The 27,436-nt window shown below is 41.2% G+C and overlaps 2 protein-coding genes and 1 long non-coding RNA gene across 4 annotated transcripts in view; all 3 read right to left on the bottom strand.

The window, feature by feature from the left end:
* The window catches only part of LOC146520668 (uncharacterized), a 489,613-nt gene that overhangs the window by 206,437 nt on the left and 255,740 nt on the right, over positions 1 to 27,436 (bottom strand). The window lies entirely within an intron of this gene.
* The window catches only part of hoxb3a (homeobox B3a), a 78,118-nt gene that overhangs the window by 32,370 nt on the left and 18,312 nt on the right, over positions 1 to 27,436 (bottom strand). Inside the window, exons 1-2 of one of the 2 annotated variants that reach the window (XM_085156615.1) lie at positions 16,659 to 20,851; positions 4,118 to 4,454 (exon numbers count right to left, since the gene is read on the bottom strand). The gene's annotated coding sequence lies outside the window, so the exon portion shown is untranslated. Of the gene's footprint in view, positions 1 to 4,117; positions 4,455 to 16,658; positions 20,852 to 27,436 lie in introns of those variants that run through there. The other variant, XM_085156616.1, reaches the window with a different exon arrangement.
* On the bottom strand, positions 5,678 to 12,358 carry hoxb4a (homeobox B4a). Its single transcript, XM_085156626.1, has 2 exons — positions 9,631 to 12,358; positions 5,678 to 8,381 (listed from the first exon to the last, which is right to left on the bottom strand). The coding sequence occupies exons 1-2, from the start codon at positions 10,100 to 10,102 to the stop codon at positions 8,077 to 8,079; spliced, it is 777 nt and encodes a 258-aa protein (XP_085012752.1). The 5' UTR covers positions 10,103 to 12,358; the 3' UTR covers positions 5,678 to 8,076.

The following is a 27,436-nucleotide window of genomic DNA, read 5'->3' as shown; positions in this document are numbered from 1 at the left end:
GCAATGGTAACTTCATCAGATTGCAGGCCTGCTTGTCTTCAAATTTCACTGGAAGTCTGACAACACTTGGTCACAAATTGACACGTGATTTCTTCATTATACATTTATTATCAGGGACGGGAACATTGGAGTTGAATACGAGCCAGCTGCAGAGCTGAAACAAAAACCAAGCAAACAAATGATTATCAAAAGTTGTTTAAACCCCATTAGAATCATCATTCCATCATTCCTTTTGTTCTGCAGTGAAGTCCACCCGAAAGCTCTTCTGCCGTCCTTGCTACTAATAAAGTTATTAGTGCTGATAAAGGCAAGACACTAGCAATTTCTGTAATTCTTCATTGCCTGGGTTAACGATATAATAATATTTGAGCCCGTGATTAATTGGCACATTATTGAAAAAAAAGTATTTAATTATTTAGAAAACCCTTTGACTAACCAGGCACAGCCACTGTAGACTGGAATCCACAAAGAGCGTGTATGCGTGTGCTGCTACTTGGCAGCCGCTATTTGGCTCTCTCTTTTTAATACTTAATACGTGTCTACTTTTAAATGGTTCCCCCGCACGCGCTCATGCACGCGCTCAGCCCGTGCAGCAGTAAAAGCCTGGCAACCATATATCTCTCGTGACGACCTCCTCCTGCAGCCCGCGCGCCTACACTGTGACCTCTTCGGCTCCTCGAGCTCTCCAGAATAATAAATTTCTCGGGAAACGTGGATGCTGGGAGAGAGAGAGAGAGAGAGAGAGAGAGAGAGAGAGAGAGAGAGAGAGAGAGGACGGGGGAAAAGGAGCGGGCGATTTGTCTGGCAATTAGCAAACGCGGGCCATAGAGGGAGGGAGGGAGGGAGGGAGGGAGGGAGGGAGAGAGGGAGGGAGGAAAAGACAGAAGTTTGTGTAACTTTTGTGTATCTGTGTGTGTTCCAGTCTATGACGATCGCTGAACACATGCGCTCATATTCGGTGCCTGGCACTTGAAAACTGATGTTCCACTGCATGTGTGAGTGTTCTGTTTCCTGTGCAAAGCTGCTGTTGAAACATCAGTTCCATCGGTTGGCTCAGAGCCTCCAAACAGCGTGCAAAGCAAAGAGCTGCTTGTCTGTAAACTGCAGGTCACATCTGTCTGTATGATCCCCGGCTGTTTCATGCTTTTACTTTATAGTTATTTACATGCTAATCCCCCTGACACTACAAAAGAAGTCTTCTTTTGGATTAAGTGAAGCATCAGGAGCAAGTAGTCAAGCTACAGAGAAAACACTTCACACAAGCTACAGGTATAAAGTATCTTTCAGTAAAGGAAAGCTCAGCAGACCTTTGCGATATAAGAGATATACTGTTTGTTTGTTTGTTTTTCAGTGAAACTGCAAGAGCTCAAAGTAGAAATTACATTAAGTCACTTGAAGAATTGGTCCTTTATGAATCATATTATAGTATTTTAATATCCATTAACACTCAATATTAACATTGAGGGATGGGTCAAGTTTAATAATAATTGTAATATTGTAATACAGATTTATTCACCTGACTGCAGTATTTGTTACCAAAATGCACAAAAACACTTTTCTGTCACATGCTGGAATGGCTTGCCTATTTTTAAAACTGCATCCGTTAATTCTTACGGGACTTAACAGAAATGTAAGTTAAAACAAAAACAAAACATCCTAACAAAACAGCTGGTCTACAGCTTTTGTACGTTTTCCCACATCTGTGTCTGTATGTACTGTGTCTGACTCATCGAATGTTGCACTACTACCAAAATAAGCATAACATGTTTGAACATTTCAAACCTTAAAAATTGAAATGGTTACTCTGAATACTTTTATAGTTAACTGTGATTGTACAAACCCTTGCCAACCCTATAAACCTTATGTAATAACTATAAAACACCAATTCATTTAAAAAGATATATTTTGCTAACTATCAGCTGGGTCACAGGGAAAAACAGATTGTGGAAAAAGAAATGAAAGAAGTTTCCAAAGATTCCCAACAATACTTAGAAAATCAGAGTTCTATAAACTTCAACCTTTCCTGTCCTAAACTATTTGTAAACTGTGGCATTGAAGCACTCCAGCTTCACATTTGCTGTAAGTGGAAAAACTGTCAATTAACGATTATCTTATCGTTACGCTATAGTACATGGCTGACCTGAGCCAAAGGTTTTCCCGATGCAAGGCAAAGTGCATAGCACAGTTTTAAGGACACCAGTGAATACACAGCAGCTCATGTATAAATATCTGACTGCTTCTTAGTGGTTCATTTAAAAATGTCTTTTGAAGTTTAATGTAATTGAAATGTCTTATAATTTTAATAAATATACACAGACACTGTTATGACTGATACACAACTTCTTGTTCATATACTTGTTGCTTTGCTGAATCAGTACTATTGAAGACACACGCACGCACGCACACACGCACAAACACACACACACATACACACACAAACACACACACACACACAGGCGAGAACGTCCACTAGTTAAAAGACTACTAGCAGCTTTTGCAGCCATGCAGACAAAAGGGGCATGCTGTGTTTACATTATCATCGAGGTCTGTGCAGCATCAGGCCTAACACATCTACGACACAGTTTCGCACTTTAGCTCCCAGGACCAGACGCAGAGAGCCCCAGTCTTATATTCTCTAAACGACAGAGGGTTCAACGAAGGAAAGACATTTCCAGTAGTTTCAGATGACTCAAACCTCTACACCACACTTCAGTTGAAGTCCCAGTCAGCAGTGGCTTCTTACTGACCCATGTAGAGGTGGATGGGTTGTCTGCTGTCTGTCTGTTTGGGTGTGGGAGTGGAGATATCACTGTTGTACCCCTGGGTTACAGTGCCCTGAACTCAGTCTGTTATGACTAAATGGCCTGGTGGCTCTGGAGGTCTGGGAATGTCCGAGGGAGCGCAACCTAGTGAGGTCAAGGGGGACAGGGACTAGAGGGGGTAGGTGTGGTGTGGAGGATGAAGAGGGGAGCCACAGGTCAGCCTCTGGTTTCAGAGCCACTGGACCTCATCGGTCAGAAAAAAACGTGTCCCCTGGCTGAACCCTCTGTGGCCTTAGCTTGGCTATTCCGTGTATGACCATTGATTTTTTTCCCTCCTCCATCTCTCCTTCTCTTTTTTCTTTCTATTCCGTTTTGTCCTTCCTTTCCACACATCGAATCACGCCGCACCACGCGTCCCCTTGAGAGGTTGAAGGCCCATCTAGCAGAACGCTACCCCTTAATTTGAATCGCTGGCAGATTGATTTCTGAAGGGGTCAAACTGAAGTGAACGCGCTTCTTGAGGCCGTCGCTGTTAGGCTCAGCAGATAGCGGAGGCCCTGAGCTCGCATCGCGACCGGCGATCATTGGCAGTTCATTTGAAAAGCCTCGCGAACCGTTTGTTTTCGAGCTAAATTGTTTTGAAGCGCAACCGAGACAGTATTCATTAACCAGCGCGCCCCCTCAGTTCGCTTAATCCCCCCCCCCACGCCCCTGTCTAACTGAAGGCCGTATTATTCATATTCCCACTGCAGTGTCTGTAGCCTGCACCTGGCAAACTGAGTACACACACACATACACTAACAATATCTCATTAAAAGTTATAGGTCCTAAACCACAGAAACACTTTATAACCGCAGAAACGCAGCTAAGAAAAAATGCATAATAAGTTCCAGGAACCAGAAATTATTCTCGTGGGCCTTTCTGTCACATATTAGCAACAACATTTATAATTTTCCTTGAGTAATACGGGACTCCATAGGCATCCTTGTTTAGTTAGCAACTCGATAATATTATATAACCTATCAAAAATTAAAGATCAGCCTTTCGAAAAAGCGTCGGATCTCGTGGTTGACAGACGCAGAGTTAACACCAATGGTTGCGTAAACTGAAGGAAAAAAGAGCACAACACCGGCCCGTCATCTGTAGCCGTATAGGTGGCCAGCAAACACACACAGGCTCATTCCAACACAAACACTCCCAAAGCGCTTGCAGTCAAAGACCCCACGGCCGTAAATGCTCTTACAGCGTGACCTCGCCAAATGCGCGGGGGCAATAAAACCATAAAACACCACAACACAAGGCAACAGAAGCCAAAGCAGAGAAAGAAAAGACAAAATTTAGTCTCAGGCCCTTACCTTTCTTACTTTTATCGACCCGTGAGCCATCTTCTGCTTCGTCGTGAGGGATTTCTGAATGGTTTGTTGGAGTTTCTTTGGAGAGATTTTCTTCTTTCCAACGAGGAAGAAAAAAAGTTTTTCTTCCTCTTCTTATGGAAGCATATTTATGTAGAGTAAAAAATAGCTTGGGTGGAAAGGGGAGGCGTGTGTGTAAAGGAGGTGTGTGTGTGTGTGTGGGGGGGGGGGGGGGGGGGGTGTCTTCGTAGTGTCTTCCAAGACGTCTCCTTTTTTCTCTTCTGTTTCTCTGGCAACCCCCCCCAACCACCACCACCTCCAGAAGGGGTCTTGTGTGTGGCTGCCGGATGACAATAGAGAAGAAGAAAAGTAAAAGAAGTGTTTAAAGAAGAACAAGTGATTAATGATTGTTTCTTGTATAATTTTCGCATTTTTCTTAAGGGGCCGTCCCCTCTGTCCTGTCCAGAAAATAATGGCGGTGAACATTTTTTTTCCACAGAGATTTGATATGTGTGCGGTGGGGGTCGGGCATCCTCACAAAAATCTGCTTGCTTTCACAGAAGCAGCAGAACGTCCCGGCTGATAAAGGAAGATAAATAAATAAATAAATAAATAAATAAATAAATAAATAAATAAATAAATAAATAAATAAATAGTAATAATAATAAGGATTTTTTGGTGGATTTTATTATGCAAAATTGTCAGCCTGCACGCAAATCATTTATTTTAACTGAGAATGCTCAGTGCCCTGGGGCTTTAGGTCGTCATTGTGTGTGTGTGTGTATACATGTGCGAATGTGTTGAGATTTCCAATATGGGACAACTGATGTGTAGCAGATATTACCACATTTGGACACAAATATCATATTATAAGGAGAGGTATACAGCCTCAGGGTGAAGAAGGCGATATTAAACCACTATTGTTCTCACAATATAGGAAGAAAATGCATGCTTACTTTTAACAACTGGAGATGCAGGCCTAATATCTTTGGATTAAATCACGTTGTTTAATATAGAAAAACAAAAGACGAGATTAAATGTTTCACTAATGACACAGTGAAATGTACGATTTTACTGTTTTGACTACTCGAGTGGGTGCCCGAGCACATCTAGGGGTACAGTTTAATTGGAGGTGGCTTTTTGCGCTGGAGAAACCTCTCATAAATGGGAAGAAAACAGATAAATGGGCAACGTGAGTCTGTGTGGCAAGAAGCCCAGGGAGAAATCAACCAACAAGTAATAGGGAATCTTCTCTGGGCCGAGGAATACGAGAGAACCAATTTGGGGGGCACACTTTTTTTGTTTAAAGTTCATCGAGAAGAATGCTATTTTCTCGTGCCCCCCTCCCTTTTCTCTATATTTTTCGATACCTGTTCTAACAAAAGAAAATGAAAATTAATACGGGAGCCGCGCCTTACAAAAGAAGCCATTCGTCTTGTTGATTATCTATTTGGTTGTCAGGGTTTGAGCTATGGCGCGGGCCCGTTCCCTTTTTGTAATATATATATATATATATATATATATATATATATATATATATATATATATATATATGAAGTGTGTGTGTGTATATGTGTGTGTGTATGTGTGCGCGCGCGCGCTCAGCAGTCCAGAAAACAACGAAAGGAGCAGAGAGAAAAAAAAATAGTGTGGTGCAAAAATTAGACTCATTAGCACATTAAGAGACCACGAACCGAGAAACTATTTAATTTTGTTCTTCAGAACTACACACAGAAAGGAAGAAGGGGGGGAGCTGTCACCTACGGTGTGTCGGTCCGGTGCAAGCGCATCTGAGCAGCCGTTAAATTAACCGGAGGACGGCCGCGAAACGGAGGGACGGTTTGTGATTTAAAACGAGATTACAGGATGTAATGTACCAAGATCACTCACGGCCGGGACAGATTAATCATCGCAGGCTCTTGATTTCGAAAGACAGGTTGCTTTGCCTTTGCAGGAAAAACCAAATGTGAAATTGTATGAAACTGTTGTGTATGGAAGCATTTCTTCTACTACTCAAATCTGGGGAGGTGAGCAGAAACAGTAAAATTCAACAGGACTCCAAACTGTTATTCCTAGAAAACCCATTTTATATATAGAAAATAGAAAAATAACAAGTAATAATAATAAGATAGAAAGGGCACGTTTTCAGTCATTTATTTAAATGTCTATGGACTATTTACAAATAAGAGGACGGAGCAACATACACATCGGGGATGTAACACATGTTCACCAGCACCATTTCATCAATAACGATCGAAAGGGATCTTTGGAATGTTAAGAAAATGGCATCAGTGGAAAGAAATAACACTTTTAGAATAAAATATCTAAAAAGAGACACAAAGTGAAAGAATAAACGAGGAAGGGACAAAGAGAAAATGAAGTGCGCGCGCATTTAATGCGCGGAGAAAGAACAAAGGGGGATCTAAAAAGAAATAAATCACTTTTCATGCAGAGGATACTTTGTATGAATGTCTCTTTGCTGCAGTTGTGGAATTGTCTTTTTAAATGTCCACAAGATTTTTTGTATGGCAGGTAATAATAATAATAATAATAATAATAATAATAAAAACTTTTCACACAATTTTAAAAATATAGGAGCTCAGAAAGCTTTCACTTCATTAAACGAGCGAAAAAAATTACATAAAAAAATAAACTTATCAATATCGTCCGATCCAGCGCGTATAGATAGAGACACAAACGCACGCGCGAGCACACTCACACACACACACACACACACACACACACAGAACTGAGGTAATAGGTAGTACATCGTATAGTGCTGTGTTTCTGTCATCATTAAAGTATCTGTACCGGGATTTTGGTGTGATCATTAGTGTCTTTTGTAAGTTGATGGAAATTACTTAATTTCACTTTAATAACCCTGTTACACTGTTTGCTTGTATACAACATCATATTACGAACAATCAACTGATCACAAAACGCTCATCGTCACTCTCAGCATCAACAATATTTTACATTCAACACTAAATTCAAAAAGAACTAGAACTAAAAATGAAAAACTATAGTTCGCCGTTTAACAAAACAAACGCACCAGAAGTTTAAACAGCAAGACGGCAAACTGCCTGGTGTTACTTTGGATCATATCGTGGTTTATATCTTATGTTAAAGTACTATAAGGACACATAGAGGTAAGCGAGCATGTGTGGCTTTTCTATGAGTGTGTATGGAGTGCAAGAATGCTTCACTTGACCAAAGGAGAGTTCAATATATTACACGTGCGCCTTAAGTGTAACAATGGGGGAGAGGGTGGTGGTGATGGTGTGTGTGTGTGTGTAGTAGTAGTAGTACGGATGTCGTAGGGAGTGGTGTATTGGGAAGAGCAGTTCACCCTTTTGCTATATACCCACAAACTAAACATTACAAACGGGGGCAGAATTTGGCATGATTAAAAATGAAAACGAGGATGCATCTTTAAATTAAAAGAAGTCTTGAATAGTAAAGGAACAGGAAAAGAACCACACACGCGCTGGGAACAGTATCTTCAGCCTACCACCCCTTGCTCTGTCAGAGGGAAGGAGAGAGAAAGAGTTAGAAATAGAGAGAGAGAGAGATGGATAATAGAGAGAGAGAGAGAGGGAGAGAGAGGATTATAAAAGGACGAGTACAGAGAGGAAGGCAAAGAAGGAAAGCGGGCGAAAGCAACGTTCTCTTAGTTCTTTCATCTTCTTCGGGTAGTTTCGATCATTTTCATATATAAAGGAAATCTCCCTTGCCATCCCTTTTTACATCATAAGGTCATATTATTGTGAGAAACATCAGCGCAGATCAGGGCCAGAACGGCAGCTATGACATCTCTCTCTCCCCCCATACCAAAAACATTCCGGCCCAAAGTGCAGGTTCCGGTGGTTGCAAGCGTGTCAGGCCCGTCTTTTCAGTATGGGATTCAGGGAGGAAGGGGGAAGGACAAATTGCCTGCATCAGACAAACAGCCAAAGAATGGGCTATAGTGGTCCGGAAGAACGGCTCTGGGATCCGGCTAGAGCCTGGGAGTTTGTATTGTTGCTGCCTGTTCCAGAGCGGACCTTGGTGTTGGGCATCTTGTGGTCCTTTTTCCATTTCATCCTCCGGTTCTGGAACCAAATTTTGATCTGCCGCTCCGACAGACACAGTGTATGCGCAATCTCCACCCTGCGCCTGCGCGTCAAGTACCGGTTGTAGTGGAACTCCTTCTCGAGCTCTAGAACCTGCTGGCGCGTGTAGGCCGTTCGCGAGCGCTTCGGCTCACCCCCAGTGTAGTTTGAACTTACTGTAGAGAAATAATAACAATGAACGTGATAGCATTAACATGTAATAATAATAATAATAATAATAATAATAATAATAATAATAATAATAATAATAATAATAATAATAATGCGTTTGGATCTACAAAATGGGACATGACTGCAGCCCCTTTCATCCTTTCCTGTCAGACGTCGAGCTTACAGCCTGGCTGGTTTATTTTACAGTATCTCCTTTGAGGAGGAGATTATATTTTGAAACGTGTTGTCAGGTGTCATTCTGGGCCCTGCGGCGGTGGGAATCCTGGCAATACTGCCAGCTTGCAATTGATGTCCAAATGTTGTGATGTAAGCTTGAAAAGCGGCGCTGTACTGACACGTCTGCGCAACGTACGACCGGCATTGCAATACAGGATCATGGCAAGCAGCAGGGCCAATTGCAGCGTCCCTTTCAGCATGTTATGCGAGAGATTGCAGCATCGTCTATTACTTGGTGTTTAGGAATAAAAGGTAGTGGTACAGCAACGTTTGCGGTAGGGGTGAAGGGGTGGGTAATATGTACGACAGTCACTGACAGATTAGGTAATGATTCAACAAATTTCAAAAACTGCAACATACAGTTTTTACGCAGCCAGCAAACAGAGAAAGCAGAGAGAGAGAATGAAAATGAAAGAAACAAAGCTTTCTTCTTCTTCTTTCTTATCAAGTATACAGCGAAGCGGAGTGAGTGCATTACGGTGCAAAAGTGACTCCGCTTATCCCAGTATGCAGCAAGTATGTTAGAGCATCACAGATAAGCTATAATAGACTGCAGCTATTCGGTCTTGCATTAGTGTTTTACGACCGGATCCATAAACATGAATATTTCAGCTGCTATAAAACTTTCCCTCCCATGGAACAACGACTGGGGAAGGAAGGCTAGACAGAGTAAAGTACACCGTTTATACAACCCGGCCACTTAAAATCAAATTATCACAGCATAAAAGCTAACTTATGGGCTCGGTCTGAGTTGTCATAAGGCGACGAATTAGAGCCGACGAGCGAGAGATCGGACTTCAAAAGGCACCTCAGCGGAGAGGTGTAATAAAAATTTATGGAGGGTGTAATTATATTGGCTCCGCAAACAGACGATCGTAAATCTCGACCCAAAGGCTACTCTCCTACTACTCCTAAGGAAAAAAGGGGGAGCTTTTCACGGTGGAAACCTAGCTGACTATACACGGGCACAAAGAGAAAGAGAGGGGGGAGAGAAACAAGTTTGTATGCTTCTCTTACCGATGTTTACATGAACTTTCTTCATCCACGGGTACACTACGGGGTCCTTACGAGTGCTTGTTGGGGAAGAACTGCTTTGGCTGTGGGGTGTTTGACCGCAAGACGGAGGTGGAGGCGGGCTCGGTGTCACGGAATCACAGCGGTGGCTCTGCTCCGGGAGTGGAGTGGTCTGCAGTCCGGTCGGGGCGACGACATGACCCCGTGGGGACATCACCACCGAAGCGGTCTGCGATCCACGCTGGCACTGTGTGTATGGCGGCTCGGCTCGCTGCTGCTGGTGGTGGTTCTGGTGCGGGTGGTGCTGATGGTGGTGGTAAAGAGAGTCCGGCTGGAAGGGAGCAGGCTCCTCTCTCTGGGAGCTGTAATAATCCGGAGAGTGACTGGGCAAATAGTCACTCTGTGAGTATTCCTCGCAAGGTGGAAACTTGGGGTCCACATAGTTGGAGTTGATCAAATAGGAGCTCATGGCCATTAATTTCTGTCTTTTTGTGGAACTGCACCTACTTGGAAAATATATAACTAAAATTTATATCTCATCCCTTTACTCTTCGGTTATTCCTGTTCCGTTGAACCCTCCTACTTTTCTGTCAAGTGAACAAAGTTAAGACACCACGTGACTACAGTCGGCCAATGGCGCACATCCAGGAGGAACCCCGGATAAGGAAATAGGATTAAGGATAAACACGGCCCCAGCACACGCAGTATTATATGCCCTCAGTTCGTGGGCGCTCAATACTTTTCCCGTCTCTCTCCATATGTCTCCTCTTTATATCTCTCCACCTCAGCAGACAGAGAATTATAAAATTAACAAAGTGCGTCACTGACGATAAAATCCACTCTGCTTTGACAAAGTCGAGCAAAAGAGTACGGCGCAGATGAAGAGTACACACCCCCCCCCCCCCCCCCCCCCCCCACGACACACACACACACGAAGTCACGCACACACACGCCCCACGCCGCATTGCAACTGAACCCTCTCTGCTTCTGACGCGTCCGATTGGAACTTTAAATAGACAAATACAGAAGAAAAAGCAACAGAAAGAAAGTGCTGGGGAGATTTAAAGTTGATGTGTGTGTTTGGATGTGCTTTTTTTCCTGCTCTTCGCTAATCGCTAATAACGAGAATTGGAGAGTGGCCCGGCTCTTCTATTGCGCCGCCACCCAGCAGCAGCACTGTGTCAGAGATAAATTTGGCTTGTTTGGGATCGATAGAAAATTCATCAACTAATTCAGGTTACATACCTCCTAAATCACCGGCAGACCTTTGCATTAGAGACGAGACCCACCACCCCCTAAAAAAAGAATAGAGAAAAAAAACTTGCTCCTACGGGCTTCCATTCAACATTTCACATTTTTAACTGGCCTCGCATAGTAATTCTGCCTGGACCGGGATCGCATGAATAAACAGGACTTGTTTCCACGCACTTCCTAATATCAACTTCGGTGGCATATTGAGTCCACGCACTCCATGCGTTTGCCCTTGAGCTGTTACTGAACAGAGGTACGACGCTCTTTGTTTTGGAACCCATCTTGCCAACTTTGACCATCTCACACAAGCTGCCACAGACTTTGAGAGTTTTGTTTCCTCGTGTCAGATACTGACACAGTGTCATGTAGCACAGTCTCAATCTCTGCTTGGTGTCGCTTCTTTTTACTTTAACAAAACAGCGAAAAACAAAGGTTTTTGCTCGCAGACAAGGGAAGCACGTTCCAGCATGCACCACTGATAAATCTGATTATTCTCTATAACTACCTTTTGCACAGAATTGCTTTTTCTATAATCATCAGCATAAAAACGTGGCAAAACACATTTAAAGTAAAAGAAAACACAAACATTGCGTTCGGTAGATTGGAGAAGTTGCAGTCCGCTTTCGCTGGTGTTATACGATAAAAGGTTCATGCTCAGACCCGCACACAAACACGGGAATGATGATGTAGATGTCAAAGTCCTTTGTTTCGAGAAAATTGACCGTCTCGAAATCCCCCCACCCCCACCCCCTCACGCCTTCTCGAATGAACAGTGAAGCAGGCAGCATCATTTTTCAACAAGAAATAAAAAGTCCAATTCAGCCTGGAGTTGGGATTGAAGACAGCAAAGCGTTCTGATGATCAGAATAAATAATAGTTGAGTTTTATCACCGAACAGACACAAGTGGTTTTAAATGTACGTCTGTATTTATGTGTCCAAATGCATTTTGAAAATTACAAAACTCCCCTTTCCTTCCTTTCTTTTCCCCCCTCTTTTTTAAACGAACGAATTTTATAAAAATCTAACTGAACAAAAGCTGTACCAGCCAGGAACCGTAGCCGAAGGCCTCTCCTCACTGTGTTGGATCCTTCGACGCCGTTGTGTATAAATCCACTATATACTCCCCTAGAAGCGAATTTGTGATATTATTAATGATTTTTACACAAATCCGGATCTACAGGGTAGATATAGAAGACATTGACTGACAGTGACGGTGTGGGGGCGCAAATCTACGCCGTACACAGGATTTTATTGCTTAGAGAAATTCCCGTGTGTTGCCACTATAGGACAGTTCCATTCGTCAGTACTATCTCTGACCCGTGACCCTCTCACCGCGGGTGGGGAGTTGGCAGATGAAGTTATAATACTTTCACGCTTCCTGTAACTCGACGGTGTCCAAAAAAGCAAAGAAACAAAAAAAGAACAAGAAGGAAACCCAAAACCAAACAAGCAATATATATATATATATATATATATATATATATATATATGTATATATATATATATATATATATATATATATATATATATATATATATATATATATATATATATATATATATATTTATTTTTATATATATATATATAAAGTCGTGAAATAAGATATATGTGGTCGGAGCAAGCAATATAGGTGGGCTCCAATACTGCAATTTCACTGTGGAGCTGCAAGCATAAATATGGCCTACAAAAACAAAAGAGGCCTTACTTGGTTTTAATGGAATGTGCATTAAATAACTGCATATATATATATATATATATATATATATATATATATATATATATATATATATATATATATATATATATATATATATATATATATATTCATCAACCACATTTTTTGGTAAATGAATGCTCATTTTTTTGCTTTTGATTTTGATTTTGAAATTAAAAAAGTTTGATTGAATCTCAAAATATTCTCTACAAAAGTAACTCAAGTAAAATTTAATTAGAACTAAAGTTGTAATTAGTCACAAAAGGGGGCAAAGAGGAAAAGAAAGAAAAGAAGAAGAAGAAAAAAGATCCTGGCATCTCCAACTGTGCAGCAACTAACATAATGAAAACAAATTAATGAAGAAAAGACAAATCACTTGGCACAGGGAAACACAGTCCTATCAGAAATAGTTCTGAGCATCTGACTGAAGAATGAATGGAGTGGTGAATAAATGGATGATTGTCCGTTCACTGTACTAAATGAATTGCAGTCAGTCTTCAAAAGTCTGATTTAAATGAATCAAAAAATGATCTCATCAGCCACCATAGAGATGATTGTATAGGGAGGACCTATTTTTATGTCTTCATGTATATATACACACACACACATATATATATATATATATATATATATATATATATATATATATATATATATATATATATATATATATATATACGTATATATATATACGTATATATATACGTATATACGTGCGCGTGCTCGTTGTATTGTATTTATTGTAAATGGTAAACCGTTGTAACTGTGACAATTACAAAATAACATTATTTAAATTGTAGGTATTTACCCATAAACCAAAACTAATCTTCCTATGATATCCCAGCGATCAGTTCCTATAAATAGATCATAAATAAAGAATTTCAATGCAATTTATAAAGGAGTGGCATTCTGTTCTCGGTCACATGTTTGTCCTGATATAGTGATATTTTCTGTCACGCTGCTCCCACGTAGGTTTTGTGACTCTAACGCTCGTTGTGCACCTAATTAAAACAATAACTGAAATAAGTAACTTATTTAGTTATGACCTATTTATGATTTATTTATAGGAACTGATCGCTGTGATATGATAGGAAGATTAGTTATGGTTTATGGGTAAATACCTACAGTTTAAATAATGTTATTTTGTAATTATCACAGTTACTACGGTTTACCATTTACAATAAATACAATTAATATATATAACAAAAAGTATATGTATTCCTACATAGAAATGAAATACAGAATATCTATCTATCTATCTATCTATCTATCTATCTATCTATCTATCTATCTATCTATCTATCTATCTATCTATCTATCTATCTATCTATCTATCTATCTATCTATCTATCTATCTATCTATCTATCTATCTATCTATCTATCTATCTATCTATCTATGTGTGTGTGTTTCTTTTTAACCTTGACCTCTCTCTATGCTTTGCAGGTCATCTCAGGTATCGATCAAGGTGTGTTAAGTCTGACTGGGGCACTTCCCTTCCCTCTGTCAAGTCTGTCAGCAGTAGTCATTCAGTAGACGGGCGGCCCATTGTTTGGGGCTACAGGTAAAGGTCAGTGTGCGAAGCACAGATCCAGACACACTCACAGGTATTAAGATACAAGGAGACAAAAACAAAGCGATCTTGTTGCCAGAAAAGAGTCTTATGATCTAGACATCATGCTATGCAATAGTAGCAAAACATGATAAGGATCTGTCTCGCCTATTTTACTAGTTGTAAAATACACTGATTTGATCTTACAGTTTAGATAAACATTATAAATCCTAACCTGTCGGAGGTTAAGGCCCACTTCACTAGCTGCGGCACTCCCATCTGAAACAACCAGACTGTCCTGTTTTCAGTCCACACGCGAAAATACTTCATTTAGTGCTACACAGTCAAACAATTAAAAAGTCATGGTGTCTCTCTAAGCTATAGCATGTAAACGTAATATCAGCGCATATTTCAAGCGGGAGAGTGGAGCTAAAGGAGGACAGCACGCAGTAGTGCGAAATAAAGAGAATGGAAAAGGTCAGCGATTTGCATTTCAGCATGTGAGTTTTATTGCGGGTCAATTCCTTTTACAGCTGAAACACCACATAGGCTCAAGTGGTAGCTCAAGAAGTTAGGGGTGAAATGAAAAGCAATAAAATATTCAGGGAGCAGGAGAATAAATACGTTTAAAAGCCGCCCCCATTACAATTTACGACTTTCAAATGTCTTCGTCTCAGAAGCCCACAATCTCAGCTACCGCTGAAAGCTGTTAAAAACACCTGTCGCACAATGCTTGTAGTTAACAGTAAACTGGGATTAAATTCTTGTTTGAAACACAGTTATGTAAACGGACACTAAAGTATGAGTTCAAATTGAAGGGATAGCTATAGTGAGATTTCACAGTAGAGACAGATGAAAAAGTCTTGTAGGCTATACTTGTGTTAGAAGTACAAAATCGTGCGCTTCGTATACAATACTATCCTACCAGAAAACTGCTATTTTGAGAGGGTTTTTTCTTTTACTTTAATTTATTTATTTATTTTTTTTTTTACATTTTTAAACTACTAAGAACTTTCCCACAACACAAGGTCTTATATGGTTTAAGTCTGGTAAGAGAAAACTAGAGCGAACATACTGAAGGGTTAAACGGCCCTATTATGTGCAGCGACCGGACTTGTCAGTGTTCTGAAATATTACCGAGGCGAAAAAGCTACAGGGACAACGACGAAGAAGAGAAATGTGCTTTACTTCTTTGTGCAGTTTGAAAAATAAATTGAGCTCCATTCCCCTGGTTATTGTCATGCAAATTAACGGACAGAGAGGGAAAAATGAAGCGTTGCAGCACGTCCCTCCCTGTGGCAAGTATTCGTCTGGAGAAAAATAAATAAATAATATATATATATATATATATATATATATATATTATGTGGAGACTGACGGTAGGTACAACTGGATAGTGCTAAAAGAACAAGATAAGCGAAGTGGGTTGAGCCAGAGCAAATATAATTATTTCCCTCACATTTCCAAAACATCGCTTCTTCTTCCCCTGATACAGCGAAATCATAAGCCTCAACAAACTAAAAAGACAAGTAATAATAATAATAATAATAATAATAATAATAATAATAATAATAATAATAATAATAATTTAGCCTAACACATAAAGCTTGCAGTAACTTAGGCTACTTTTTTGTTCTGTTAGTAGCATATGATATAGGACCAGGAATAGCTTCTCTGTACAGACAGAGAAGCAGAAAAGAAACAAAAGAAACAAATTATGGCTCCGATTATGCTCCCTGCATAATCGGAGCCGTTTTTTCCGAATACAAGCTCACAACCAGAGGAAGAGAGAAACAGGCGGTCAGTAATATACACCTGAAAAACTGTGGCATTTATCGGCCTAAGCTTCATATACCACGTGGCGTAGGAAACAGCATATGAAAAAAACTGCAGCGATGCTAATGGTGAATCAAAATAACTCACATTCATCTGTAGTAGGGTGCACGGCCTTCACCCGTGATGATCTATCTATCTATCTATCTATCTATCTATCTATCTATCTATCTATCTATCTATCTATCTATCTATCTATCTATCTATCTATCTATCTGGTTGAGAAGAGTAAAAACTGTGCTTCTTGGATATGTAAAACCTCAGTCACCCTAAATTGTATAAAATGCACTCTCAAGTAGGATAGCTCCAAGCTTAATTAGGATAGCAAATTAATAGCCTGGGTATTAAAAGGAAATGTAGCTCTCACAGATGAAACACACAGTTCATGTCCCCGCAGTGTGACGTGCACAGCCTCCAACAGTCCAAAAATATGAATTGATAAGGTCACTATATCGTAAAAAAATTTCTTGGGTGAGTAGGGTGGGAGGGGGGGGGCGGGGAGGATGGCAGTGATGGAAGGTAAGGAGGGGGTTTTGCACCAACTCTTACACGTGGTCTTCCCCTCTTCCCTCCCAGCGTGGGCAAAGCACCTGCCACACAAATACACGGTGCGAGTAAAATGCGGGCATACACATATGCAGATGAGGCAGCTTGTTCTTGTACAGCGCGATTTGTACTCACTCTTCTGAAGCTCGCGGATCCTCCTTTCCGTTCTAGCGTCGTCACGTTAAGCTCAACCATTTTTTTACGTTACCATTATCTTCTTCTTCTTTACATCTGCAATAATTCGGCAGCTGCGTTCCACGTTTTTTTCCCTCCGTACTGCGAAGCCTCCCTCCTAATTCAGCTTTCACACCTCAGTCTCCCTTTTCTCTCTCTCGCTCTCTCCTCTCTTTCGACGCCACAGATGTTTTTGACCTCTTCGAAAAAGAAAAAAAAGTCCTTGTCATTTCCGCGGACACCCCGCTCACGAGCGTGCCGGCACACGGGCAGAGATCGACCCTGTGGTGAGAGTAAACAAGGATCTGTCAGACCAGCACGGTTCACAATCCGTGCCTAAATGCGGTGATAGTGTTAGAGCAAGGGCCAGTGTAATGGCGACAATCCAGCGCAAACAACGGCAAAGCTTCACCCTGCGACATCACAGCCAAGCGCTAAAAATGTTCAGTGATAAACCACTCTTCTTTCCCCCATCACCGGTGGCCGTTCCCCGTGTTTTCCGGTCCTACAGGGAGCTGTTTGGGGCTGAGAGAGCGCGAGAGCAGGGCTTCTGTGAAGACTGTGGGCTCTTTAAGGCATTAAGTGTTGTGTGCGTGTGCATGAACTCAAGTTTTCAAATTAATCTGCCAGTTTGGCACACTCTTTGTTTAACGGGCGAGGCGTGTCACCCCGCGTCCCCGGTACGCATTTTAATATTGGTGAGACGCGCTGACCTCCCGTTCACCCCGAGCAAAGCCAAGCCTCTCCCTCTCTTTCTCACTCTCCCACTCCCCCCCCTTTCCCCACCCTTTCTTCTGCCATTTCCACCTCTCTTTCACTCCTTTCTGTGCCTCATCCCCTCTTTCTGTCTTTCTTCTCCTCCTCTCTCTCTGTCATACTAAATTGAGTTGGAGTCATTAATTCGAAGAAAAATGGCCAGTACTTGTGGAGGAAGAAGGGGGTCTCTCTCTCTCTCTCTCTCTCTCTCTCTCTCACACACACACACACACACACACACACACACACACACACACACACACACACACACACAGTCTTAGTCTTTTCTTCCAGGATCATTTCTCCTTCTCCTTTTGTTGCATAGATATAAATAGTGCACGGTGACATGTGGACCCAGATCGTATAACGACACCGCCTCTTCAGAGAGTTGTAAAAGAATATTTTGTCCAAACAAATGCAGTGCACTTCAGCGGGGTTCGTATAAACAGATGCTTGTATTGTGCTCAACGGTCTTGGAACCTGCGGACATGGGTATCAGGTGGATTTATGTTGATATTATTACTCTCTGCAACCCGCCAATAGATTCTTATCGAGTTCACGGCAGCTACATGTCCACCGAGCGCTTAAATTTGAACATTTTATCGGTATAATATAGGTTTCTGTTCGGTACCTGTTCAGTTTGGGTTATATTTTCGTATGTATCTGGATAGATAAGGACCAAGGCAAAGAAACTGGTGCTTATAGACGGGCAAATGGGGAAGCTAGATTATTAAAACCGTTCTGCTATAGGCAGACAGGCGCGTGGGCTGCGACATACACTGAATTAATGAGGTGAACTTTGGATGAACCCAGAGAAACGCAACATTTTTGAACTGAGTTATTCCCCCATTACCTTCGGAGGATGTGCGTATGCGTACTGGTGGAAAAGGCGAAAAGTCAGCCTGTTTTATGCCAAAGTTGATTCATTGTTTATTCTTTAATTTATTGAGAAAATCAGCTGTTCCAAGAGTCCACATCCTTTCCCTCTCTACACTGCCCTGTTCTAACAGAAAAGGTTCTGTTTAAGATTACTTCTAATCATCATCTTTAAGGTTAAATTTATTAGATTATGAGAAATGATTGCGCAGCATCGCTCGAGTTGGACGAATATCCGAATGTAACACTGCAACAATTATTAAATTTCCCTAGATTTTCTATAAAAACTTTAGTTCATTTTATATTATTATTATTGCTGTTATTATTAGCAGCACCGGAAAGAAAGAATGAGAAAATGAAAAAGACGTCTGGGGGAAATCCAAGCAAACGGGACAGGACGTTAATCTCGCAAAGGAAAAATCAGATAAGGGGAGTAATATTTTTTGGATGTAGAGCGAGATAAGAGTTTGATTGATTTTTTTGGGTTTTTTTTTTTTACAGGGCTGTGCCTATAAGACTCCGGAGAGGAAGAGCTCTGCTTTACTAAACTTGCATCCTCAAACCCACAACAACATGTCTTAGTATCAAATATAAAACCACTGCTTGAAGACCACATTTATCTAGTTATGCAGGTGAGCGCGCGCATGCACGCGTGTGCCAAATATTCAAAAAGCTTTACATTTATTGCAAACTGTATTAAGGGTAATTCATCTCAGTATAAGGGTGTAAAAAAAGAAGAAGAAAAAAGAACGTGAATACTTGAAACAAACTCTAGCTGGTGTGAACAAAATGTGTACCAAACACCTGTAATCCCCCCAGACATCCGTTTATCTCCTCCCCTCCCACCACCTTGACTCCTCCATTTTCTCTGCCCGCCCGCACATTATTGTTGCAGGAGGAGCTTTGCTGTTATTACTGGGGAAGAGAAGGCAAGGTCAGGCCTTCGCCTCTCCTTTGCCTCCTGCTATCATTTCTCTCATCCGTACCCCCTTCCCAACCTCGGCTACTCTGACTCCCTCCCTCCTCCGTTTTTGCCTTTGACATACAGCAATTGGTCCAGGGTGGAGTGAGTGAGTAGAGACGAGGGCGGAACTCACGCAAGACGGTGAACTTTTGACCCTTCAACTCAGTGACCCTGTCTCTGCAGGCTGGGTAGTAGCTCGGACATCCAGTTATGTTTTTCTCTTGATAATAAGACGTCTTTGCCCGGGCCGGAATAAGACGGAGGAAACCTATAGTAGCTAAAGGCTATAATAACTTGCTTGCTGGACTGAATGTTGCCTGGTTTTGTGTTTTTACCTGAGTCTGCTGCTACTTAGCAATGCAGTTTAAAGGAAATGATAATTAAGTCCTTAAATGACATTTTTTATCTTACTTTTTGAACCTTACACTTAATGGCACAGGCTACTTGTGTGTTTTTATACAATCACCATCAATCAGCTTCAGGGAAGCGCGACCGCTCTGACAGTTGTGTATTTTAACTGAGAGAGAGATAGACGGGAGGTTGTTGCAGGTTATCGTCAGTTAGGATTCAAAGGGACGCGTACACGTGCTGGGAGGGAGAGAGGTACAGGCAGAGCAGAGCAGGGCACGTGGGGGTCTTTTGAGCTCATTCTCGTCCTCCTAGTGGTCTAAAGCGGGCTCTGGTGGCGGCGCGAGAGAGCTGCATTCTCAGGAAAAAATATGACCTCCCCAGGCATGTTGAAACCACAGAATGGAGGTAAATAGAAAGAAGAGTACAACCTCACCACCACCCAAAGCGCTCTAAAAATATGAATTAGCACAGAAGGCAGAGTAATTATTGGAATGGCAAAACGCCATTGTGATGGCAAAACGCTTGATGGTGACACACTGATTGTTGCAACAAGTTAATGTGTATATTTCCTTCATTGTACATATGTCGCATGTTATTATAAGCTACTTCCTATCTACTGTTATTTAAATGCATACTTCTCCATTATATTAACTATTATGTGACTGAACTATCTAAAATGATCGCAGCTTCTATACATAAAACAAAATTAAATTATATATTTGAAAAGAACAAATATTGACATAACCTGAACTTTCTCATAACCCATTGCCAAACAAGTCCGTTCTGGTGTTATTCGGGCTTTATTCAAATTGCACAAAGGGCCACTAATAAAGGCCTTTTTAGTGCAAACACTTAAGAAACTAACAAGTCAGTGAGAGCATCTTTCTGTTTATTCCCAGCATCCAGCGCTGATTGTAGGTGCCGTTCAGTGACTTAGACATGCTATTTTCAATTAGCAACTTTAAATCCAAAATAAGTGCTGGTTTTATGGCTATTGTATTATTGGTAGTGTGTTTAATAGTCAACCTTTTGGTGGTGGGTTAATTGAACGGTCTATTTGCCCAGTGCTCCACCTGAAATTGTCGAAGTTTGACGTTTGGATTAGGCAAATTTCCCTTTTTTTACCATCAAAATGGAGAACACTTTAAAGCAACCACCTGTTCATTCCACCCGCCCACTATGTTGGTGAGGTAAATATACATACACTTGAATTCTGTAAAGGGGGGGGGGGGGGGGGGGGGGGGGGGTGTTAACGCCGACCTGCAAGCCTTTCTTCCTCCAGAGCAGAGCCAGGTCAGCAGAGCCTGTCTGCTGACCTGGCGGTGACTTCTTGGTATGCATTATTCATGAGGCTTGGCCGCGTGGTTCACCCCAAGACTATGCTGAAGATATTAAGGCCGCAAATGCCTATTTAAATGCAGCGCAATCACACCAAGTGGCACGAGGGAAGAAAAGGCACAGGGATTTGCGGAAAATGGGCAAAGGTTGGCAGTTGTTTTTTGTTGTTGTTGTTGTTTTTCTTTTAGTTATTTATTTTTTACTAGCTTGGCTAGCGCCCAAAATTTGTAATTTGGGTCAAGTAAACACCCATAAAATAATTAAATTGGAACTTTGTCTCACAAGCCAGTGACTTCTTCACAATCAGAATATTTTCCCATGCTCAGCCCCCCCCCCCCCCCCCCCCCACACACACACACACATATACATAGCTCTCTCATGCCCTTCCAATAAATCTACCAAACACAGCAAAACACACCCCACTTACTCCTACACAAAGCAGCCGCTCTCACACAGACACACACACACACCTTTGCAGCGCAATGGAAAGGAGAAAAAGGGCCGATCGCATTAGTTACTCACCCCACTCATCATCACCAACACACAGGCTGTAAAGCCAAACTCAGCGCCTTTTGACAGTTTGGACAGGTTCAAAGGAGCAGCAAGTCTCTACACATAATACACATATTACACATAATACTGAAAAGAAGCGCGTCTGTACACTGGAGCTGCCCTGTGTACATAAACGGGAAACACACACACACACACACCAAAAACAAAGGAGCCCATACAAAGCCATTGCTGCGCCTTCCCATGTCATAGCCTCTCTCGCTTACCCGGACAAGAAAAGGAACTACTTTGTGTCACGCGTGTCATGTCCTGTCCCTGCGTGTGTACAGGTTATGGAGCTATAGGGAGAGTGTAGGCTCTTGGTGCTAAAGGGAGGTGTTCCTGCATCATCACTAAAAGGAGGAAATTGATGAAAAATGAAATAGGGAGGGTTTTTTTGCCTTCCTGTTTACCGAACTGAAACTTCCTCAAGGCCGTTCCCGAAACGCTCGTGTGTATGTATTTATAAACCGACGGAAAAAGGAGCAACATAATAATAATAATAATAATAATAATAATAATAATAATAATAATAATAATAATAATAATAATAATAATAATAATAATAATAATAAATGAAACCAAATAAAATGGGCCTACATTAAATTACATTTAAATAAAATTCTTTTAAAAATAAAAAATCTTCCTTATTTCTCTGTTTTTGGAATTACGTTCGACTGTGCTTAACTGCGCCACAAAGTAAAAATGGCTTGAAATAAAAACCATTGCGATTTTGGGAAACATTCTATTATTTTAAGGTAATTAATCAACTATATTTTTTAATTTAAAAAGGAATTCATTTGTTTTATCAGATAAACGTTTACAGTGAGGGAAAGAGCCTTCTTGCTTCACTCCCCTATCCCTGTCTTCCTCCTTCAACCGGTGCCTCAATAATTTATGGCATCCCAAACATGACTTTAAATAGCATTCTTGTGAAGCTCATGAAAAATCATTGCGATGGCGGAGGGCAGCGCCAGGAATCCCCAGACTGAAAATACATCGGGCCAACCAGCCAGCCGGACTTACTTCACATGTAAAGTGAACATAATAAATGAGAGTTTGAGCGGAGAGAGGGACTTCCGAAAAGTGGAATTCTCCTCTCTTATTAGAGCAGCACAGAGGCCACAGGATTAACTCTGTGGTGGTGGTAGGTAGGAGAAATAGGCTCGTACTTGAAGGAGCCTTGTATGTATAAATATTGTAAGAATAGGTTTAGTTCAGGTTTACTTCCACTGCAAAACACTTTGTAAAACAGAGTGGAGAATACTTCATTTGAGAGGTTTTATTAGATTAAAAAAGCAGACAAAATAACTGCTTAAAAAAAAAAAATCAAACTACAGCATAAAAAATCCTTCTGTGAACAGATTACATTTTGTCAGAACATAAACAGCGTATCTTGGCCTTTTTCTGCTTTATTCCAAATTAAGGTTTCTTAATGTGACATGTGGCATTAAGCGTAATAATAACTCTAAACAGATATGAATTTTTTTTGCAGACAGCATTTTCTCTTGTGCCTGGGAATCATCTTCCTCATGTTGTCACCGTCTTCAATGCAGAAATCTGTTCATTTTATGGAGTTATTATGGCGTCGCTGCTTTAACTGACGCCATGGCGATGTAAACCAGTGGACACTGACCTCTCAAAAAGAAGAACTGATAGAAACAAGCTTGGCCTTGATGTGTATCGAAATTTGAGCTTCAGTTCTAACATAACATATCAAACAATTTACACGATGGCTCAAAGCAACAGGGTGAGTGCGTGCACGGGGCAGAGGATGGCTCGTGTGACAACTTCAGTCCCACTCTAGACAGAAGAAGAGCTAGATTTGGAGGGTCGGAAAAAGAGCTATAGCTACAGTTACCACGCTTCTCCTAGTTTACTCACAACACGACCAGCTTGTATATTTCTTGATAAAATTGTACTGGTGTTCACCAACTAAAGATTTAAACTACGATTATCCGTGTCACAAATAAAACAAAAGTACAACCCTGTTCATTTTAGAGGATAAACTATGGCTATATGCTATAGCGTGCTAAATCGATTGGTTCATGTTGTATTTTGTGTGAATCTTATGTTCTGATAGAATAAATCATGTTTGTGTCATCTACCTTCGTTAACATTTCCTTAAAATATGCAATAATTCTGTTCTGTCAAAGACCCGTACCAGAACTCAATTCTTTACGAGAATTTATTTGGGTATCCGTTTAACTTCAAGACTGATAGAGGCTTGCTAGCTTAAGTAAAGCTATCATGTTTTGGTTTGGTTGAATCTAAAGTTATATTTTCATCAAGGGTGCTTTCGTGTCATGTGATGAACGCTTAGCTCGTATTAGAATACATGACTGATGTTGCATTTTTAAGCGTCTGTTTTTGTGTCAACAATTTCACCAATATTCGCTCCAGCGCCTGCACCTGTGAAAGTTGGTAACACTTTGGTCAGAGTAAAAGAATTAGTTTGGGGTCTGGCAGGTTTGGGTTAATTTACCAGCATTTCCTTGTGTGTGTGTGTGTGTGTGTGTGGCGTGTGGCCCAAGCCCCGGCGTAAAACCGATACCTCTAAGGACTTGGTTGGCGAACCTTGTTTTCATCTACAAAGCTGTTTCACACACATGCATCCCGCATCAAAAACAGAGGGGGCAAGGTCTTGTGCCCAAGAACGCCTATCAGCACAGCCTGTGTATACGCGCCTGCGTGTTCTTCTCCACCAGTGTAGTGGCTGATTTTTCCAACTCATAATCCTTTACAAAATCCATTTTACGCAAAGTTTGGCCATGGGTAAAAATGTTATTTGATCACAGAATGAACGGAGTGAACATATGAGTCAGAAGATTTTTACGCTTTCAAAGATCACATAAACCGAAATCTGCAACATTTGCTGTTCGGTGTGATTTCATTAGCCTTTCAGCTAACGTATTATCAAAATAGTTCAAGTAAATTCGAAAATGCAAAAAGGAAGTGGTAAAATAACGCGCACAGGTTTTCCGTCTTATTTTCCTAAAGTTCAGCATATAACCCACATACTTGTATACAAACACACAGATTTAAAATCACTGTATGAATTTAGTCTCTTTGTGTTTATTACCAACCACCTCTCCCCACAGTAAACCAAATAGTAATTGCCATTCTTACTTTGCGCGTCATCATTATGCACAAAATGAAACGCGTAAATGTGGGGATACTGCCACATACAATGACAATTCTAATCTTGCGTCATCTGTGAGGTAATAACTATCGCACGTCCCGAACCGGTGACGACAAGAGTCCTAATTGTCGCTGGCAAATACACCGGAGCTTGGCGGCACTCCGCCAGCACATTAATACCCTAGAACTACATAGTGAGTGACAAGGTAATTATACCCCCCCCCCCCACCACCACCACCACCACCACCTACACACCCTCCCCCGCTCTCTCTCCCTTTCTCTGTTTCTCTCTCTCTCTCTCTCTCTAACACACACACACACACACACACACACTTTACCGACTCCTCTCCTCACTTAGCCCCCACTTGCAGACAGCCGTCACTACTTACTGTGCTGTGAGTCCAAGCTTTTTCTCTCCGGCGTCCACAGTGCAAAGCAGAGCGGAGATCAACGGTCTCCGAGTGTAGTGTGAACCGGAGCTGGAGTAGCGGCCGGTAGTAGTGGCCTGCTCTCTCTCACACTCACATGCTCCCTCTCTCCCTTTCTCTGTCTACTTTACTGACCTCTTTAGGATCCCCGCGAAGCAGTTAAACCGTCACTTGCTTTGGAGAATGCGAAATATATAGTACATTGTCAACTCCCCAAAACCATAAAACTAAGCTTATGGGACCCCACGTGACTGCAAGCGAACCAGTGAGAGGTATCAGTCTGAGTCCAGGCTTGACCTTTACGATCCAACTTGGAGATAAAAACCCTTATTTGTTTGACATGTAAATGTCAAAGCCGCCTTCTTTTTTTTTACAGTTTAGCCCAAAGTAGAAGGGGGTTAGCTTTAAAAATATATCTCAACACACACAGAGGAGAAGCAGGAGATAGAGGCTGTGTCCAGCCCCCACCCCCACCCCAGCAACTCAGAAGGAAAGCCTTGTAGGAGTAGGGAAACGGCAGCACCATGAGCCGGTGAGTTTAAAAGTTCAGTCGCTTGTTTACAGGAGAGGAAACTTAATTTGCCCGGGAGTAGCCTTCGTTCGGGCGGAAAGGAGAAAAAGTGACCAATTTGTCCACCGCGGGTAGTTTGTTGCCTTGTCAGAGTTGGTGAGCAGAGTCGAGAACTGATTTGTGAGTGTGTGTTCTGTGCTTGTTTTTGTAATTCTCTCTCTTCTATGTGTGTGTTGACCACTTTTGATGTTCATCACATATAAAAGAAAGAAAAAGAAACTGTCAGTAAACCCAGTGATTCTGTGTGTGTGTGTGTGTGTGTGTGTGTGCGTGTGTGTGGCCCCCTTAGTGATTGCGCGCTTGATGCTCACAATCATGCTTGATGTGTTGCGTCTTTATGCATGGTGTACCTATTGTGCATTATATGTTAAAAAGTGCGTAAAAAACTACAAAAAGAGGCGAAAATCAAAAATAGACACTTAAACTCGGATTGAAGAGTTAAGTCAGATCTACATAATGTAAAATCAAACAACTTGATTTCAGCCTATATTGGAAGTCAGGTAAAATAGTAAATGGTTTGATATTGTTGGCACAATATATAATACTGCTTTAGTAAATAACCACACACGCCACTACTAACTATTGAGGCACATTGGTACAGCACCTATGGATATGCAAAGAAAGCAATTTGGTGTTCGGTATCTTGCCAAAGAAGACTTCCGCGTGCAGTTTGGAGAAGCCACAGCCACCAGTGTTTGGCAACTGATGCCAACCAAAGTCCCAGATTTGCATAAAGATATATGATATAAATATGGTATAGATGAGGTAATATGCAAAAACGATATGTGTTCGAATCACTTCTTCCGTATGTTATACAAACACACACACACACTCACAGACACACACACAAAGCCGGTATCAATCTAGATTCCCCTTAAGCTGTTTGTGGAACTGTTTCTATTATGAGCAGTTGCTTCAGTCTTTCTGTTTAATGAGTACAATGAACTTTATTGGGTTTCTTGTTTGCTTTTTTTGTTTTAGTTTTTTTACTTGAAGCTACAAACAAATACAAAAAGCTCACTGGCAGACAGGTTACAGGCCTTAATGGACGGTAGCCATTAGCCACACACACACACTCATATAAACACGAACTCGCACACTGCACCTACAAATAGCCAACTGGTCACATTTAAAAATGTCAATATATATATATATCTATATACATCATTTGAGAAGCATAGAACCGATAATTACAATTATAATAACAATATAATACAGTTCCGCTTTTTTGAATAGTAGAGCTGTACACAACTTTTTGGATGGATAATCAGATACAGGCAAAGTGATTTTTTTTTAAGTTTCAAACTCGTACACACGCACACACGTATGCGCGCGCGCACACACACACACACACACCTTTTCTGCTTCAAAAAAGCGCAGAATTTAATGGTAAGACAGCGAGTATAGTGGGTTTGGGGTAGGCGAGGGTATACGTGCCTTACTGGATGTAAATAACTTACAATAAACGCTCACATGCTAACTTTTCTAGAAAGCACTTGGTCAGTTACAAAAATTCACACTTGACACCTAAAACGATACGTAGACATCAAACAATAGATAGGTAGCAATGTTGTAAGTAGGACATAAGGTAGGTAGCATATTTATCCGTGACTCCCCTCCTTTTTTAAAAGAGGACAACATAAAGAAACACTTTTTTTGTTACAAGAGCAAGTACCACAGTCATGATTCTTTTTTACGTTGCCCTAAAACACCAAAGACCGACATACCGAACAAATGAAAAGTGCTGCGCTGCTGTACAGTACTC

The sequence above is a fragment of the Neolamprologus multifasciatus genome, chromosome 4 (genome assembly GCF_963576455.1).
Source record: "Neolamprologus multifasciatus chromosome 4, fNeoMul1.2, whole genome shotgun sequence".
In the NCBI taxonomy this organism is placed as follows: domain Eukaryota; kingdom Metazoa; phylum Chordata; class Actinopteri; order Cichliformes; family Cichlidae; genus Neolamprologus; species Neolamprologus multifasciatus.
The sequence above is the reverse complement of the archived record's forward strand: the minus strand, read 5'-3'. Positions and strand labels throughout refer to the sequence as shown.

What these genes read in the sequence shown, in the direction of transcription:
- hoxb4a (XM_085156626.1), bottom strand. Translation starts at nt 10,102, where the DNA reads ATGGCCATGAGCTCCTATTTGATCAACTCCAACTATGTGGACCCCAAG. An exon ending in GAAAGTTCATGTAAACATCG is followed by an intron (nt 8,382 to 9,630) that starts GTAAGAGAAGCA and finishes ATTTCTCTACAG; the next exon opens with TAAGTTCAAACTACACTGGG.